This window comes from Geotrypetes seraphini, chromosome 8, assembly GCF_902459505.1.
Source record: "Geotrypetes seraphini chromosome 8, aGeoSer1.1, whole genome shotgun sequence".
NCBI lineage: Eukaryota > Metazoa > Chordata > Amphibia > Gymnophiona > Dermophiidae > Geotrypetes > Geotrypetes seraphini.
The window spans coordinates 178,633,712-178,652,507 of record NC_047091.1 but is presented as its reverse complement, the minus strand read 5'-3'; the positions used below and the strand labels follow the sequence as shown (position 1 = coordinate 178,652,507).

The following is an 18,796-nucleotide window of genomic DNA, read 5'->3' as shown; positions in this document are numbered from 1 at the left end:
GACATAAAATTATGCTCCAAGCTCATAGGCTCAAAAGTGCTTGGAGCATGATTTTATGTCGTTTTGAGCGCATTGGTTCCGAGTAGATACTTTTGTTTTAATCCACAAATTCATTTTTAGGACCAGTAGGAACCCCTGAAGAAGACACTTGTGTCAAAAGACAGACTGTCCAAATGTTTCTAGAGGTTCCGGCCCTAGATGTATTTATGTGGATGATTTGTTTTAATAAAGCCATCAACTTGGACATCAGTTCTCCACAAGTTTTGTTTTTCTGTGTGTGGCTTTTTGTGGAGTGAATAGGGTCAATTCCTTTTGCTGTTTTCCATATAACACCCATGCAGCATTCTGTTTTGTGTCCCTGTTCCCATGCACCCATTCATGCCATCTCCCCAATTTTTGTATATCTGTGTCCAGCTTCTCCCCTCTCTTATACCAATGTGTCTTTGCCCTCTGTCTTCCCTCCCTCCACTATGTTCATTTCACTCCCTTTTCCTTCTCTCCTCTTCCCTGCAAGTCCAGCACCTCTCTACCTTCCCGCCAGCCCCCCTCCCATGGATTCCACATCTCTAAATCTTCCCTCCAGCTCCCCTCCCATGGGTCCAACATCTCTATCCTTTCTCTGGCACCTCTCCTTTTTCTCCAGCACTAGCCTCCCCACACACAGGTCCTGCACTTCTCTCCCTTCTCCCCCAGACCAGATCCAGTACATCTCTCTCCCTTCAGCTCCAGCTGTGCCGCCAACTAGCCAGTAACCCCCATGGGACATATAAATCACCTATAGCATAGCATGTGTGCTATGACCATACAGGAGCAAGGGTGTTTGAGTATGTTTGTGGATGAATGGAGACAAAAGAAAGTAGAATGAGGAAAAACATCCTAAGAGGGACCTACGCCATCTCCCCTATTACTACTGTTTATATTAAGACAAATTATTCTTGTTACTGTATTGGTTTATAGCTTTGGCAGAGTCCAGAGAAGTACTTATGTCTGCAAGAAAATCTAATCAAAAATTAGCAAAAACATTCTATTTTTATAAGCGCTCAAGATATTATGAAATGTTAAACCACCTCTAAAAGGAATACAAACCAGCTCTTGTTTTCCTTCAGCATTTTCCTTTTATAATGAAGAAATTACACACCAGCAGAGAAAGTAAAAAGTTTCAGGCATGAATGGCTATGAAAAGTCAATTTTTGACTTTCATCCCTATATTTTAATCCACAGCTAACTTCAGCCTTCTTTCTGCTGCACAGCCCTGAATGCTTGTGCCAATTGCCCAAAATAAAAGAGAAACACCAATGCTTTACTTAACCCAATTTTATTGACTCTGTACAAAATAACTCGTTTTTACAAAGAAAAATATCCACTTGACTGTGATTGTTTCTGACAGAGGGCAAGCAGCCACAACTTGTCCCCAAAAAACCAAATGGGACCCATTTTCCAGCCTTGGTTCAGAATGTTAGAACTAGCTACCCTTAAAGTAACAGACAAAACAGAAGGGCAGGGAGATCCCATCCCTTCCGAAGCATTGCATTAAGTGTTCTTACCTCCTTAACATTTCACCGTCAACAGCAAAAGGGACTTTAAGACAAACCCTGATGCCAGTTTTCTGTTCTTGTAAATGTTCCTTCTCTCTCAATATTTGGGTCTAAGCAGAGCTCTGACAACCTTTTTCTTGCAAATCTCCTGCACCATCCTGTAGTGTCAAAAACAGGAGGGCAAGAAGAGGGTGACAGTGTCCTGGGGTCCAACAGACAAGGTGACAATGTGGAGAGAGACAGGCACTGCTTGCTTAGCCCCTCGGCACCATGTTACACCAAAAAGGTGGGAGTGGGGGTAGGGGTAGGAGGAGAAAAAGTGCAGATTGCAACAGTAAGGCAGTTTTTCCCCCACCCTTTATTGTAACTGCCAGGCACTGGACTTCACAGCAACTTCTGTCCCTCTCATCTTAACAAAACTGACTACCGGAAGTCTAAAAGCAAATTGATCTGCTTAATTGTTCTAAATAATGGCAAGCTTTGTTTTTGGCTATTGCTAATAGCAAAGAAATAAATAAAATCCCTCTGTAGATAAATTTAACATTACATATTCATATACTGTTTAATATTTTGAACTCCTGCATCCAAGCAAGGAAGACCTAGAATGTACTGCGTTAAGGGCCCAAACACAGGAGTATCTGGAAGTGATGCCAACTTTGGTCCTAACGTAACCCACCGGAAACCAGGACAAAGACGTGTAAAATGCTGTGGGACGTCCTATAACCTGTAAAATAAAGCTACCATACACTGAATATGCCACAGAAAATCCTGTAGAAGGGCACAAACAATGCTCTTCTAGAAAGATATAAAGTGCCCAGCCATCGTTTTTCCCAGACAATTTGCAATTATACACAAGCATCCTTTAAGAATTCTTTGTAAGGCCTGTGACTATCTTGCCTTTCAATAATCAGTGAATGACATGGAATTCTTATTTTGGCATTATCTGGCACCTTAAGGCAGAGTGCCATGCATAAACTCACAAATATAATGGGAAGAGACTCCAGGAAAGTACAATGAATAGACAGAAGTCAGAAATTCTTGCCCAGTGATGGGCTTTATGGCGATGTGGAAGCCTATCCATTGTAAACTGGACAAATACTTTCAACCTGTTTCATACAGGCCAACAAGCAGCAATCCCGAACTGAAAGCCATCCACACTCCACAAACTAGTCAAATATTGACAAAAGGCCAGGAAAGACCTCTAATGCTATGGTTATACTAAACCAATTTGTTGCCAATTTCGTTCCTTGGCTTGTGGGTATTTCTCTTCCATCTATGAGAAACAAACCTTCCAGAGGCTGTTAAGTATAGAAAATGTGCCAAGTTGAAAGAGGCAAGTAAAACATGACTAACTCATGGAAAATGACATCAAGAAAATGTGAATCAGTCACAGTGAACACGCTGGTCCCCTTCAAAAACACCTGTTATGTATTTAAGAATTTAGTAACACTATAACTGAAGGGTTAACAACAAAAAGTTTCCTGAAGAATCTTAGCTCAGATCCTTATTATTGCTTGATTAAATTACCCAAGTTACTCCAGGAGGACTCACATGCTTCTGTAGTGTGCATTTAACCAGCTTATACAGCTGATCTTGTTGCTGCTGTGAAGACAACTTTCCCACTGGACAAGCATGAAAGATGTGGAGCAACTGCTCTACACCAGTTTTACAACTGCATTTCAACTGTCTTCTTTACCATTACTGGATCCACTTACTCAAGGGGCATTTTGCCCTATATCTGACTCTCCCTGAGAATTTATGATCAAGAACCTCTCCCCTGGATAATCCAACCATGTGCAGCTCTACCAGTTTTCTTTCTGACAGGAGGAGTAGGGTAGGAAGCACAGGGGACAATTACCCAGGAACATCTGGAATGTTACAGGGATCTGTTTACACAGTGAATCCTATCCAGCGACATTTGTAACGAGTGACTGTCACTCAGGAATGTTCTGCTGTATGTCAAACCCACAATATTGTGTCTCTACTGTATGAACGAGAAACGCACTCATGAAACCATTTGGTTTTTAGAATACTGAACTCCAATTTGGACTCATTTATCAAATAATGGCAGAGTCCCCAAGTCTTTTAAGGACCTCATTTCCTCCTAATTGGGCATGAACTAATTCTTTTCAGTTGCAAGTGTAAACTTTTTTGGGGGTTGGGGAGGGGAGATAAAAGGGAATATTCACATTCCCTCTTTAATCAGCAAATCCAGAATTTCAAGCAGCAAAGGAACAACCGATTTTCTGGAAGAGCCTTTCAACTTCTTGTCCCTATGAAGCGCTCCCTTTTTCTTGGCCTTTCACACTGCTGCAAAAGTCCACGTGCAGCAACAGCTCCCAAACTGGAAAACTGAAAGGAACATCTGTGCTAGGGAAGTGAAGAAAGAGTGGATGGTGAAGAGAGAAAAGGAGGGGAATGGAGAATTCAGTTACAAGTATGTATCCTCACTCTCTCGGGAGCACAAGCTCTCATTAGACTGATGTTGCTGCTTTAGAGACCATCCTTGTGAGGGAACTTTAGCCGACGGCTCTCCCATGTCCTTAGTGAGTGTCTGTTTCTCATGAAGCTGGGCACCATTCTTGTCGGTAGGGCTGGTGGCTGCATTTTTCTTTCCTTTGCTCTGTTTTTTCTCTAGTTTCTCCTTCTCTCGCTGTTCCTTTTCTTTCTCTCGCTGTTCCTTCATTAGCTGCTTCTCTGCTTGTTTCTGCTCTTTGGTTTTCTTTCCTGTTGCAGGGATGTTGGTGTTAGGTGGCAGAATGATCGAGGGCGAGTACTGCAAGGTCTTCTGTGACTGCTCAGATGCTTTCTGTGAGTGTGGTTCAGCATCACTGATGGCTTTAGCACCATGCATTCTAGAAGGGGATTTGCACGCTATCTCCCCATACTCCTCCTTCCATTTCTTCAGCTGTACTAGGTGCTCACGTTCTATATCCCGCTCCGAGATAGGCAGCTCAATAATCTAAGAGAGTGAAAAGATGGAGATATAGGTCATTTTCCACATTCCAAAGCTCCCATAAATAGCTGACATCAGTACTGCCCAATTCACGATATGAATCAGTTCACCGATTCACGATTTGAATCGTTTCACCGATTCACTTCGGGTGAATCGATTCGAATCGATTCAAAACAACAAAAAAAATAGGCCTCCCGATTCGGCTGACCCTCCCCCCCTCAAGCAGGAGCGGCACTGCTGCTCTTACTGGCCGGCCACTGCTGCACCTGCTTTAGAAGGTGAGGGGGGAGCCTCAGCCGGTTAGTGCTGCTGTCCAGTTACCCTCCCCCGTGGCATCCAGCTTCCCCCCCCACCGCATCTCGCTTCCCCCCATCGGCGTTTACCTTAACAATGCCGCCTGTAGCAAGATCACGATGCCAGCGATCTTTGCACTGCTTCGGAGCTATTTCCTCCGCCGCGGTCCCGCCCCTCCTCTGACGTCCTCGGGACCGCAGCGGAAGAAACAGCTCCGAAGCAGTACAAACTTAAGATCGCTGGCATCGCGATCTTGCTGCAGGCTGCTTTGTTTTTTGTTTTTTAAAAATCTTTATTCATTTTCAAAAATTACAACAAGTGTACAACAATCATTCATAAATATCTTAATTAATCACTTGACATTCTTATTTATAACATTCCAAATAAATAATTATATAAGAAGCCCACCCCTCCCACCCGATGCGGGGAGGCCAGGGGGGGTGAGCAATCCCTCGGGGTGGGGCAGGCAGGCCTTCAGGGGGAACAGGCCTTCAAGGGGGAGGGACAGGTCTTCAAGGGGGACAGGCAAGCCTTCAAGGGGGGGGACAGGCCTTCAAGTGGGGGACAGGCCTTCGGGGAGGCGACAGGCCTTCCAGGGGGGGAAGCAGGCCTTCAAGGGGGGACAGGCAGGCCTTCAAGGGGGGACAGGCAGGCCTTTAAGGGGGACAGGCAGGCCTTTAAGGGGGACAGGCAGGCCTTTAAGGGGGACAGGCAGGCCTTTAAGGGGGACAGGCAGGCCTTCGGGGGTGGGATGCAGACCTTCAAGGGGAGGGGATAGGCTTTCGGGGGGACGGGGACGCAGGCTTTTAAATGGGGGGACGCCTTCAAGGAGGGGAGACAGGCCTTCAAGGGGGGACAGGCAGGCCTTTCGGGATGGAATGCAGGCAGGCCTTCAGGGGGGGGACAGATCTTCAAGGGAGGGGACAGGCAGGCAGGCCTTCGGGGGGGATGCAGGCCTTCAAGGGGGGTACAGGCCTTCAGGGGTTGGATGCAGACCTTTAAGGGGGGACAGGCCTTCAGTACACAGAGGGAGGGAAGGGGGGGTCAAAGAGACGTGTATATGCCGGACTTTGGGGGGGAAAGAAATAATGGGTCTGAAAATAGAGGAGAGGGAGACAGATGATGGACCATGGGATTTAGGGATGAAAGTTACAGAAAGGGAGAGATGATGGACCCTGGGGTGGTGGGGAAGGGGGGATAGATGCTGGATGAAAGGGTAGTTAAGAAAAGTTGGATCTGTAGAGGGAGACGAAAAAAAGGAAAGATGCCAGACCTCTTGGGGAGGGAAGGGGAGGACAGGGATGGCAGATGGATGGTTAGCACAGAGAAAGAAGAAAGAAGGAGACCCTGGCAAGCAAGTTATCAGAAGACAACCAGAGCCTGGGACCAACAAGATTTGAATAATGATCAGACAACAAAAGGTAGAAAAACTAATTTCATTTTCTGTTTTGTGATTAAAATATGTCAGATTTGAAACGTGCATCCTGCCAGAGCTGGTGTTAGACCGCAAACGTGAGCTAGGATTTAACAGAGAGAGGAAAAGTCATTTTTGTTTATTTTGTTTACACCACAGCGCCAGTGTGGTTAGGAGAAGGCAAAGGAGGTGAAGAGGCTATAAAATAAACCCACTAGGATGTTTGGAAAAAAAAAAAAAAACAACCCCAAACAAAAAAAAAACAACCAATTGGGCAGGAAAATTGAATCGAATCAAAAAACCAATTCAATAGGCTGAATCAAGTCGAAATTTTTTTTCCTGAATCGGGCAGCACTAGTTGACAGTTTATTCAGCATTTGATATACCATCATTTGGAAATACCAGCACAGTGTTTACAACGGGTGCATAGCCATAGAGGAGGGGGGAAGGCTTGAAACCATTTGGGCTTAAACCCCCTTCCAAAAATTGCCTCACTGGATGTGTAGCTGGAATGCTCAAAATCCACTAGCCAAAGAGATTCACCACCTTAGCCAAAGTTGGTGAAGTGCTCCAGTCACCAAATCCAGCACTTCCGCACATGCTCAGTTCGCATACTGAACCATCAGAGGCTAGAGCACCCTGACAGCTTTCTCACTGTTCGGGCAGAGTATCTTTGGTTGGCAGGGCTTGAGCATCCCCACCAGCAGCAGGTAGCAGATCTAAGAGGAACTACTTGGCCACAGTTTACCCCTAGCTCCCCCAAAAATCAAGTTCTGGTTACACCCCTGATTTACAAAATGAAAAACAAAATACTGCCTCATATATAGCAGAGAAGCAGCTACTGTGTACTTCACATCTTTGTTTAGGACTAGTGCATCTCAGTACTGGCAAGTCTTGCACGTTTACATGCCTGCAGTTATATGAGCCATAGATCTGGCATCCTACGATTATGTAAATGCAGCAAGAATACATGTTTCCTATCTGCTGCCCGTGATAATGGATCATTTTTCATCTATCCTCTTTTAAACCTCCTGAATCTGGCTTCTACAACAGAGCTTCAACTCATGCTTTAAAAATTGTCCTCTTAGCTCGAGCCGATCACAGTAAACAGCCCACCGTTGCAACATCACAGCTACTTTTACTTCACACTATCTGGAATGAAGTTATGAAGTTTTTTTTTCATTAGCTAGTGCTAGCGCAGTATGTGCATTAAATTGCCGACATACCTTGAGCCTGTCATTTGTGAAAATGTGTGGGTGTGGTACAGTGGGGGCAAGTGTTAAATAGCACATATACTTTTGCAAAGCACGTTTATATGCACTCTCTTTCTCCAGGCCTAAATACAACCCCGAAAATCACTTTTAAAAATCTTAGCTAAAAAAGTATGCCTACAAAGAAACCTATTTGCACTTTGAGATGGGTAGGAGTGTAGTAATTGTAACAGGTCAACTGGCCTGAGAGTATCTTTCAAAGTCAGTGCTTCTCAACTCGGACTTTGGGGCACACCCAACCAGCTGGGTTTTCAGGACAGGTGCAATGAATATGCATAATAGATTTGCATACAAAAGGAGGCAATGCTTGCAAATGTCTCCCCTTCGTATTTATTATGGATATCTGGAAAACCCAAATGAGTTGAGAACTCTCCTCAAAGGAACAGTTATCAGCCATGGCCTAGTAACACATACTATTTTAGGGCAGATTCCATTTTAAGCAGCGAGATCTAGGCCCCCTTTTATGAAACTCCATTAGACCTTTTTTTTTTTTAAATCGCCAGCTGTGGCGTTATTAGCTCCAACGCTCATAGGAATTCTATAAATGTTGGAGCTTTTACTGCCACGGACAGTGATAAAAAAGCCTAACGTGGCTTCATAAAGGGGGAGGCTTGTTATTAATAACTGGACTTAACAGTGAAATAGCTTGTAACAGTGGCCCACATTGATAACTCCTCCCCCCTCTTTTATAGCAACAAAATGAGTCTCTATTTTGTAAGTCAGTAGACTATGGTACATACAGCTACAAAAATCAGTAATACTATTAACCAGTAGTGTCACTCCCTCCACTGGATTCTAAGCAGAGGGGAAGAAGAGAAAACCAGCAACCCCACCTCTTCTGTTCCAGGAGCCTGTTGGACTATCTATCACATGTGCAGCATTAGTTTTTTTCCCATTAAACACAACTGAACAGGACATCATCACTGCTGAAAATGGTGGAGGCATCTTTTTATCACAGTGCATAATTCAACCCTAGGTCAGCATCTTGGAGGGAAACCCTCTCTCCCTTGACTTCTTTGGAAGCCTTAAAAGTAAACCCCCTTCATTCCCCACTATTAACTACAATTGTCTTCAAAAGAAAAAGATAAAATTCCCCTCAAAATCTTCTTCACTAGAACAAGGATCTCCTTACCTCCTGCACCAAGAAGTTTTCCTGCATATACTTTGTGTCGATTGCTTTCAACTTCTCCATGGTCTCATACTGCCCTTGACAAGATTTCAGCTTCTCTGATGAGCCAAGTGTATATTTCAATAATACCAGACCAACCCGAAAGATGATCTTAACTCCTGCAGCAGAGAACAGCGGGTGTTAGAGAAGTTCACGATTTTAGGATGTGCCAGATGTTTCATGCTATCCTGTAACTTCCTTATATAGTTTATTTATTTGTATCTCGCTTTACACAAAGCAGGTTACAGTAAGTACATACATAATCATAAAATCAACAAGACATACACAACAAGATAATCCCAAAAATTAAAAAACATCATACAAAAAAAAAAAAAAAAAAGATATCTTTTAATCTTTTGAAAATTTTCAAGTTTTCCTGCTGTAATATGTACAAGAGAATCTCATTCCATTCTTGGGGGCCTATACAGGAGAACATACTAGTTCAGGACACCTTCAGCCTTAATTGCTTAACCGTAGGGACATGTAGATCAGCACGATCTACAGAATGCAGCTTTCAAGATGGAACATATGGCAGAATGCACTTAGGTGCCAAATTGTGTACACAAAGATAAACCATCAACAACTTATAACGTATCCTGTACTCCCAATTTGAGCCAGTTCAACGTGATATAGCATTCTGACACATGATCACACCTCCCCAATCTAAAAAGTGTCCGAACAATTGCACAACCTGCAAGGTACACAACGCCAATGCAGGTGTACCTAAAACCCCTGCTTTCCAAATTTGTCTCCTTCAAAAGATCAGTGAGCAAATCAATACTTAGACCATAAGTGCCATCTGCAACTACATGTCTCCCCCTGCACGACGCAGCCATCAGTAAATACAGAGCTTCAGTGTCCTGAACCATAATCAAATGAGCTAGCTTTCATTACAGCAGGAATTTATAACACTTTTATTAAAGACGGCTAAATCTGGATGTACCGGTGGGGGGCAAGGAATCTGAGCAACTATTGTGGCTGATAAGTCTACTTTATTTTATTTCTGGCATACAAATAAGTTCAACATTATCGAGAAGAAATACAGACAGCAGACCTCATTTTCATCTGTAAAAGGGACAAATTCGCCTGCCTCTGCTTCAAAGTACTATATGGATTCGCCCCCAAGTACATAACGGACCTTTTCTCATTTACTAACAACAAGCGCAAGAGAAACACACACTCAAAATTCATTTCCCCTCCAGTTAAAGGTTGCAAATTAAAAAAACACCACGAACACCTTCTCTCTCACCAAGCAACCCTATGGGGTAAAGACCTAGATCAATTGCTTTTGCCCACTACCTACGGAGAATTCAGGAAGCGCCTAAAAACGTACCTGTTCCTGAAAAACCTAAATAATTGACCCACTCTCCCAAACCTTCCCCCCCCCTCCTCAGTCCACTTGAATTTCACGACACTGTGATACTTATAAACTGTTATCTTATCATAATTATTTGTTGTTATTTTCTATACATGCGGCCCATTCCTAACTGGGCCTCTTGGACATCACCCACCAAAATGTACATCTTAAACTCTTGCTCAGCAATTTGTATTTCTGTTTTCTTGCTTTCTTAAAATCTCTGCTCACTGTATCTCCTCTGAATATCTGCGTACTGTATTTCATTGAATGTCCAGCTCTCATGATTATTGTATTGTATTTCCTCTGAATATCTGCTTATTGTATTCCGCTGAATGTCCAGCTATCTTGATTGTAAACCGCCTAGAAGTCGCAAGATTGTGGCGGTATAGAAAAATAAAGTTATTATTATTATTTATTATTAGATCTGACATTAGAAAATATCAGCTTGATGCTAGCCCTACTGGCAACATTTTCACTTAGTCCAAAACAGAGACCAAAATACACAGACGGACAAAAAATGCCCCCATCTGGAGAAATAAAACAACCAGTATGGCAAATAAGCAGGAATATATTAAAAAGCCAGCAACATTCAATGCAGATGCCTGCATCAGGGGTTTATGTACATACTTAGCTAAGTCAAAATGATGTGTATGGCAGCAGAAATTGCTGTTTGTTTTTTGGGGAACTTTACTTGTTTTTAGATTTGTTATGAAACTTTGATCCAAACTGCAAATAAAGGCTCAGTGTCCACAGGTTGGACATGACATCTCCAGTGCCTCTCTTTGTTGATTCTGCTTTGCACAGGTTGAGAACTACAGGCTGGCAGGTCGGACCTCTGTGGCAGGTAAATTAATGGAAACACACGAAACAGGTTTCTGGAATCCAATGGAATATAGGGCCCAAGGCAATATGGTTTTACTAGAGGCAAGTCTTGTTAGACAATCTAATTTTTCTAACTAGGTGACCAGAGAGGTGGATCAAGGGAGAGCACTTGATGTGGTGTATTAGATTTTAGCAAAGCCTTTGATACAGTTCAGCATAGATGACTAGTAAACTGAGTGAACAACATCATAAGAACGGGATACTGGGCTTGATGGACCATTGGTCTGACCCAGTAAGGTTATTTTATGTTCTTATGTTATGTAAGAATAGCCTTATTGGGTCAGATCAATGGTCCATCAAGCCCAGCAGTCCGTTCTCATGGTGACCAATCCAGGTCCCTAGTACCTGGCCAAAACTACAGAATAGCAACATTCCATGCTAGCGATCCAGGGCAAGCAGTAGCTTCCCCATGTCTTTCTCAATAACAGACTATGGACGCTTCCCTCTAGGAAACTGTCCAAACCTTTCTTAAAACCAGCTACGCTATCCGCTCTTACCACATCCTCTGGCAATGTGTTCCAGAGCTTAACTATTCTGAGTGAAAAAAAATTTCCTCCCATTGGTTTTAAGAGTATTTCCCTGTAACTTCATTAAGTGTCCCCTAATTTTTGATGGAGCGAAAAATCGATCCACTTGTACCCGTTCTACTCCACTCAGGATTTTGTAGACTTCAATCTTATCTCCCCTTAGACATCTCATTTCCAAGATGAAGAGCCCTAACTATTTTAGTCTTTCCTCATTCGAGAGGAGTTCCATTCCTTTATCATCTTGGTCGCTCTTCTTTGCACCTTTTCTAGTGCTGCTATATCTGTCTTGAGATAAGGAGACCACAATTGAACGCAATACTCCAGATGAGGTCGCATACAGGGGCATTATAACATTCTTAGTCTTGTAAACCATCCCTTTTTTAATAATTCCCAGCATCCTGTTTGCTTTTTTGGATGCCACCTCACATTGGGCAGAAGGTTTCATCGTATTGTCTACAATGGCACCCAGATCCTTTTCTTGGGCGCTAACCCCCATGGTGGACCCTAGCATCCAGTAACTGTGATTCGGGTTATTCTTCCCAATGTGCATCACTTTGCATTTGTCCACATTAAATTTCATCTGCCACTTGGACGCCCAGTCTTCCAATTTTCTAAGGTCTGTCTCAGTATGGGCTCTATTTCTACGTGGTTAAAGGATGCAATGATGAAATCTGAAATGCATATTCTCAAGGGGTACTTTCTTCTATCCTCCCCACTGCAATACTAAAACTTCCTGGGACCAGCAAGGATGTAGTATTTTAAATTTAATTTACTTCAGGAAAACATATAGCAGATGGAGAATGACATATCTAGTGTCCAGCAGATGGCAGCAGAAGTGATCTTTCCATAGGATTTTGCTAACACAGCTTTCATACCTATGTGATTAAGATTAAAATATGCTCAATGCATTTTCTCCTGTCACCAATGCTAAGGAAAGTCATTAGATCCATATACCTTCACAGAGAAACATGTCCCACACACGTAGCACTGAACTCCAGGGAAGAGTTCTGGAGAAGGCACACATAAACCACTCTGTCATGTAGAGGATAGGGTCAATCTTCTGCTTGCTCAGGTGCTTATAAGCCAGGGGAGAGACTCGGCGGAGAAGTGAGAAGAGGATCCTGCCATCCAACTGAATTGCTTCCTATAAAAAGAGGACAAGAACCAACGATTACCAGGGACTGCTGGGAAAGGGGGGGGATGGGATTTGATATACTGCCTTTTTGTGGTTACAATCAAAACAGTTTACATATTATATACTTGTACAGGTACTTATTTTGTACCTGGGGCAAATAAGGGTTATGTGACTAGTCCAGAGTCACAAGGAGCTGTAGTGGGAATTGAACCCAATTCCTTTGGTTCTCAGGCTGCTGCACTAACCATTAGGCTACTCCTCCATTGCTGACATGGCAGCACTAGCTACAAAAATGGAAGAACTGCTCTTATGAAATCTGGGGCTGCCCTTTTTATTTTATTTAAAGGAAGAGATTCTTTACTCAGACTGCTGAAAATTATGGAACACTTTAGCAGTGAAGTAGTCATGACAGCACCACAATTCACTTGGTAAACAAAGTTTGTGCTTAAACAAATAATTGTGGTAATGAGTCATCTAGGGAGAAGCATAAACTCAGTAATTAAGATGATCGTTATTTGAGATGCTAGCTCACATTATAGAGAGTGTATGGTTATTCAATGAAGAAGGGGCTAGCTTGCTCTCCAATGGTCCTGAAGTCTGACTATATCTGCAGAAAACCAAATAGCCTGGGACAGGGGGTGTCTTGTACATGCATCAAGCAGGTATCGGAACGTTAACAGGGCTAAAGCCTTGGAGAATCTAATGACAAAAGCCTCCAAATCCTTACTTGAAGCTGCTGGTGTTTAGAGCTCATTGCCATAATGCCATTTGTATTCTCTCCCCCCCACCCCTCCATTTCAGATTTCTGTTTTCCATACAAAAGGGAAAAGTTTTGTAATAATACAAAGCTATGGATACAGTCTGGCTCCACTAGTTATATACTGTAGTTCCAAATAATTAGTTTGTAGCAGAAAAATCATAGGCAACCACAATTTTAAAATGGCTAGCAAGTGTTCCAGCAGCCTGTACTGAACAAATGAAAACTGCTATCCATAGAAAACTAGGGTTGCAGTATCCCTATAGTTAGGAAATGAAAGCATGTTCTGGTCTGAAACAATTCTTCTCACCCCCCAAAAAATATTTCATTGAAGTATTCCAAACATGAATATATACTGTATATTCCCAAATGTCTCAAAAATGTCTCAAAAATTCTGGCTAGTACTAAGTTCTTAATATTTTTCCTTCCCTGAGAGATTTGCAAAAGCTTCACAGATTATGCTAATTCATCCAATTTTTTTAAAATAAATTCAACGATCTCCAAATTTATCAAGAGATCTGGGGTTGATTTCCAAGCTAGAAGTCTGCACTTAGATGTTAAGGATACAGTTTATAATGCTGAAAGGCAGGCATGAGGGATCACCTGATGGCCAGACAATGGATATGAATGGTCCAAAGGACACAAAGGACTGAGTGCCAAAATGAAAACAGGTCATGATTTTTTTAATAACTGAATTATTCAAATCCACTCTCTGGGTGAAGAAGAACTTCCTTACGTTCATACAGAATCTTTAAACTTCAGAGTGCCCTCTCGTTCTCTCTACCTTGGAGAGGGTGAACAACCTGTCTTTATCTACTTTGTCTTGAATCCCTGGAGGGTGTTTTCCCCTATAACAGCCTCCGGAAGAGCGTTCCAGTTTTCTACCACTCTCTGCCACTCTCTGGGTGAAGAAGAACTTCCTTACGTTTGTACGGAATCTATCCCCTTTTAACTTTAGAGAGTGCCCTCTCATTCTCTCACCTTGGAGAGGTTGAACAAACCTGTCTTTATCTACTTTGTCTTGAATCCCTGGAGGGTGTTTTCTCCTATAACAGCCTCCGGAAGAGCGTTCCAGTTTTCCACCACTCTCTGGGTGAAGAAGAACTTCCTTACATTCATACAGAATCTATCCCCTTTTAACTTCAGAGAGTGCCCTCTCGTTCTCCCTACCTTGGAGAGGGTGAACAATCTGTCTTTATCAACTAAGTCTATTCCCTTCATTATCTTGAATGTTTCAATCATGTCCCCTCTCAGTCTCCTCTTTTCAAGGGAGAAGAGGCCCAGTTTCATGTCTAGCAATTAAGGCCACAAAATAGTACAAGATGGTAGATGAAAGAATGGTATGATGAGGTATAACCAGAAGAAACTGTAATAGTCTAGACAGCCTCAATTCCACCCTCTTCTTCCCCCCCCAACCGATACATTTCTTTTGGGCAACTTGGCTGCCCTCCCGCCCACCCCCAGCTCACTTAACTTTGAAAGGTGGTAAAAGTCGATGTCATCTCAGACCCTTTCTCCACACAGTTCAGTAGAGCTCAGCCCAGCTACAATCTTATAAATAAGGAAGGAAGAAAAACACAAATGGCTCCAACTACTGACATCAAGTATCAGCTAAGTCTCTAATATTGAACAGGGGCTAAAAAGGAAGGCGAGACTTCACTTGTTCGTGTGTCCAATTTGAGAGGCAGTGCAGAAAAAGGGCTACAGAAGTTACATGAATCTGCCCAAAGTCCAATGACATGAGACAGAGAACCTGCATTTTCCCCCCTAGTGGTGGGGAATTTGGGAGCAGATAGACAATACCTCAAAAGATAAAAACAGGGCTTCTGATAATTGGATTTCAACTGAAACACACGTCCTCATAACAAAAATAAATGTTTTGGAATGAGGGTGTGTGTTTCATTTGAAATCCAAATTCAGAAGCCCTGTTTTTAGATAGTGGTGGTGGTGGAGGGGTATACTGTATGTGTGTGTGTATGTGTATATACACATATCCAATTTTACATAGCTAATATTGAATTTTTCTACCCTCAAAGACTCCTAATTGGCTGAAAAATAAATAATAGAACCCCCAGACTGCCGAGAACCTTTTTCCAGTGGAATTAAATGTGTGTGTGCATGCAAAAAGGAAGTTCTAGATAACAAGAACATGAGATACGAGGCTTCAAGGAATACTATGAGGCTTCGATAACTATTAAAAATTTTTAAAAATAATAATAAATGACTGCAGCTAGTAACAGTAACACACTAAAACAACGAGAGAGTAAGGGTAAAAATCAATAAAGGAAACCAAAATAACCACTCTTAAGGAGTAAAACAAATTGTGAGAAGGAATACAACCTCAAGAAACTAAGCGCTTGGTGATTAGCATAAGCTTCCAATTACTGGCTTAAAAATCCTTCCAAAATGTTTTTAAATGATTCTTTAATTATACAGTAGTATCTCTTCTTTGTGCAGGGACAGAACCTTCAAAAACATGCAAGCAGTAATCACAAGTGAAAGTTTTGAATAACTATGCTCGGCTGCCCTCCCACCCACTCCAACTCAGTGTTCTACCTACCCAGACATGGAGAGACCCGGACATCTGCAACAATCAATATGCTTGTGGATTACTGCTTGCAAATTTTGAAGATTCTGTCCCTGCTGATAGAGAATGGCACGGGGAAAAATGTTTTCCCTATCACTGCCCCATCCCCACGACTACTGTCCCTGTCCCCGCAGAATCCGTACAAGCCTCAGTACTGCAATATTTAGCTTATTCCTTCCTTATAAATCAAAGTTCTGGCTGCTGAACTAGAGAAAGATGTTCAGCTGGCAGGGCTTTCTTTGTAATTTTTTTTATCAACACAATATACTACTTTATCCTAAAGCAAAAAAAAAATATATATATATATATATAAAAATTTTTTTCTACCTTTGTTGTCTGGTTTCTGCTTTCCTCATCTTCTCCTCATTCATTTCCTTCCATCCACTGTCTGCCTTCTCTGTCTCTTCCATATGCTCTGTTACTGTGCCTCTCCCTTCCATTTCTCCTTCCACCCCAATTGGTCTGCCACCCATCTTCTTCACCCCCCCCATAGTCTGGAATCTCTCTCTTCCTCAGTTCCCTTCAGCGTCTGTTCCTCTGCACCCCTACCTTCCCCAGTTCCCTTCAGCGTCTGTTCCTCCCCAGCCCACCTTCCCCAGTTCCCTTCAGCATCTATTCCTCTCCACCCCACCATCCCCAGTTCCCTTCAGCGTCTGTTCTTCGCCACCCCACCTTCCCGAGTTCTCTTCAGTGTCTGTTCTTCTCCACCCCACCTTTCCTCCTCCTTAATTTTGCGGCAGGCAATTTCTCTAAAAGTGCTTCCTACTAGAGAATGACACGGGGAGAAATTCTGTCCCTGTCACCGTCCCTGGACCACCATCCTCTGCACCGCCCCGTCCCCGCTGGTCCTTGCACTGCCCCTGTCTCTGCCGTCCCCTTCACCGCTCTGTCCCCGCTGTCTCTTTCACCACCCCGTCACCGTCCCCATCTTCTCCTCTCCATCCCCATCCCCCCACCCCCAGCACCCTTCACGCGGTCCAGCAGCTCTCTCCCGCCGGCCAGCCGTGCATTTCCCTCCCTCCCTCCTTTTCCCTTACCTTTTCTTCTTGAAATTGGCGATTTCTATAAGGCTACGAGCTGTATTACAGTCGGAGCCTTGAAGTCGCGTCGGGTTGCCTGCTAGAAAAGTCTCCTCCGATGCAACCGGAAACAGGAAGTTGCATCAGAGGAGACTTTTTCCAGCAGGAAACGGGACGCGACTTCAAGGCTCCGGCTGTAATACAGCTCATAGCCTTATAGAAATCACCAGTTTCAAGAAGAAAAGGTAAGGGAAAAGGAGGGAGGGAGATGCATGGACGGCTGGCGGGAGAGAGTGGGCTGCCGGATCGAACACTCATTCACCGCCCCATGCTACCATTCACCGCTCCACGGGGCAGTGAATGGCTTTGTCCCAGAACTCGCGATGACCTTTTTTTTTGATCACCGTTTTGGCGGGTTACCCGCAGCTAGCCGCGGCTAGCTGTGGGTAACAACCACCGTGTCATTCTCTACTTTCTACCAGCAGCCGGAGCGTTGAAATCGCATGTGGCTGCAGGAAAGGTCGTCTCTGATGCAACTTCCGATTCTGTCAGAGATTACCTTTATGGCAGCAACACGCAATTTCAACGCTCCGGCTGCTGGTAGGAAGCACATTTAGAGAAATTGCCTGCCGCAAAGTTAAGGAGCAGAGAGGGAGATGCTCAGGCGGTGACGATCGGGCTCAGGCGATGATCAGGAGGGAAGGAGATGCTTGGGCGGCGATCGGGCAGCAGCTATCAGTATGGAGGGAGGGAGTGCGATCGGTGACCACACGCGTTCCCTCCCTTCTCTGCGGAGACAAGACCATTCACCGCTCCACGGGGCAGTGAATGGCCTTCTCCCCTTATCCATAGCGACCAATCCTTTTCTCTCCCCCGTTTCAGCGGGTTACCCGCAGCTACCCATGGGTAACAGCCACCGTGTCATTCTCTACCTGCTGACACTGTTTTTGAATTTTGATTTGAAAGTTTAAATATAGAAAGTAAAGAGGCATAAATATAATTCACTCAAAAAATGTAGGAAGGTTTTTTAAGCCAATGATTGCAAAACAATATGTAACATTACATTACATTACAGATTTCTATTCCGCCTCAACCTTGCAGTTCTGGGCGGATTACAAAAGAGACATCTGGACATTTCCAGGATGATTACAAAGAGACTTCTGGACTTTTCCAGAAGAGTTACAAGAATCAAAAAAGTACTTCCCCTGAATTTAAACTGGTTCAGACGTGAACACGTTTTTCTGCTTTTTTGGTTTCCTGAAGCAGAGAATAAAACATGTTCACATCGGAACCAATGAATAGCTAAGTCCTTTTTTACATTCAACACTTGTTTAAGAGATTGAGAATTTCACAGCGTTTTAGATTTCAAATTCACATAAGCTAAAAAGTGTGGAAGAACATTCAATGATTGGGTGGTGAGGTGGCAGGGGGTTTTCACCTCCTTGCACCCCTCTGGGTCCTCTGAGCACAATGCTACCATATAAAATGGCTTTTTGATTTGGAATTTATTTAATTTAAATCTAGGGGAAGTACTTTTTTGATGTAACATATTGATTTCCTACTTCCTACATTGATACCTTTTTGGTATTCATTTTTCCCTGCTCTTGATTTTTGAATGATTGAAAAACAGAATAAATCACAGTGCCTGGTTAGTTTGCTGAGACTTTTTTTTTCCTCTCACAATTCTGTGTTTTATTTTGCTCTTTACAGAGTGAATATTTTTGGTTTTCTATTCCCTCTTTACATATCCCAAGATTTCTTGAATTGTTAGTGTTTTGCCTTCAATAAAGCAAAGGTCTGTGCCTCCATGACATATACTAGGAAATAAACTGAGCAGACTGACAGACTGAGAAAACATCATGCACAGAAATTATTTTTCAGTCACTTTCAAATG

General features: G+C 43.1%; 1 protein-coding gene across 2 annotated transcripts in view; it reads right to left on the bottom strand.

Annotated features, from left to right (window-relative positions):
* Positions 1–1,296: 1,296 nt before the first annotated feature.
* TBC1D10A (TBC1 domain family member 10A) overlaps positions 1,297–18,796 on the bottom strand; it is an 87,842-nt gene continuing 70,342 nt past the window's right edge. For both annotated transcript variants that reach the window (XM_033955449.1, XM_033955448.1), the window contains 3 exons: positions 12,359–12,548; positions 8,603–8,757; positions 1,297–4,497 (listed from right to left, as the gene is read on the bottom strand). In XM_033955449.1, the coding sequence (XP_033811340.1) occupies positions 3,967–4,497; positions 8,603–8,757; positions 12,359–12,548 (876 nt within the window). In that variant the 3' untranslated portion in view covers positions 1,297–3,966. The remainder of the gene's footprint in view (positions 4,498–8,602; positions 8,758–12,358; positions 12,549–18,796) is intronic.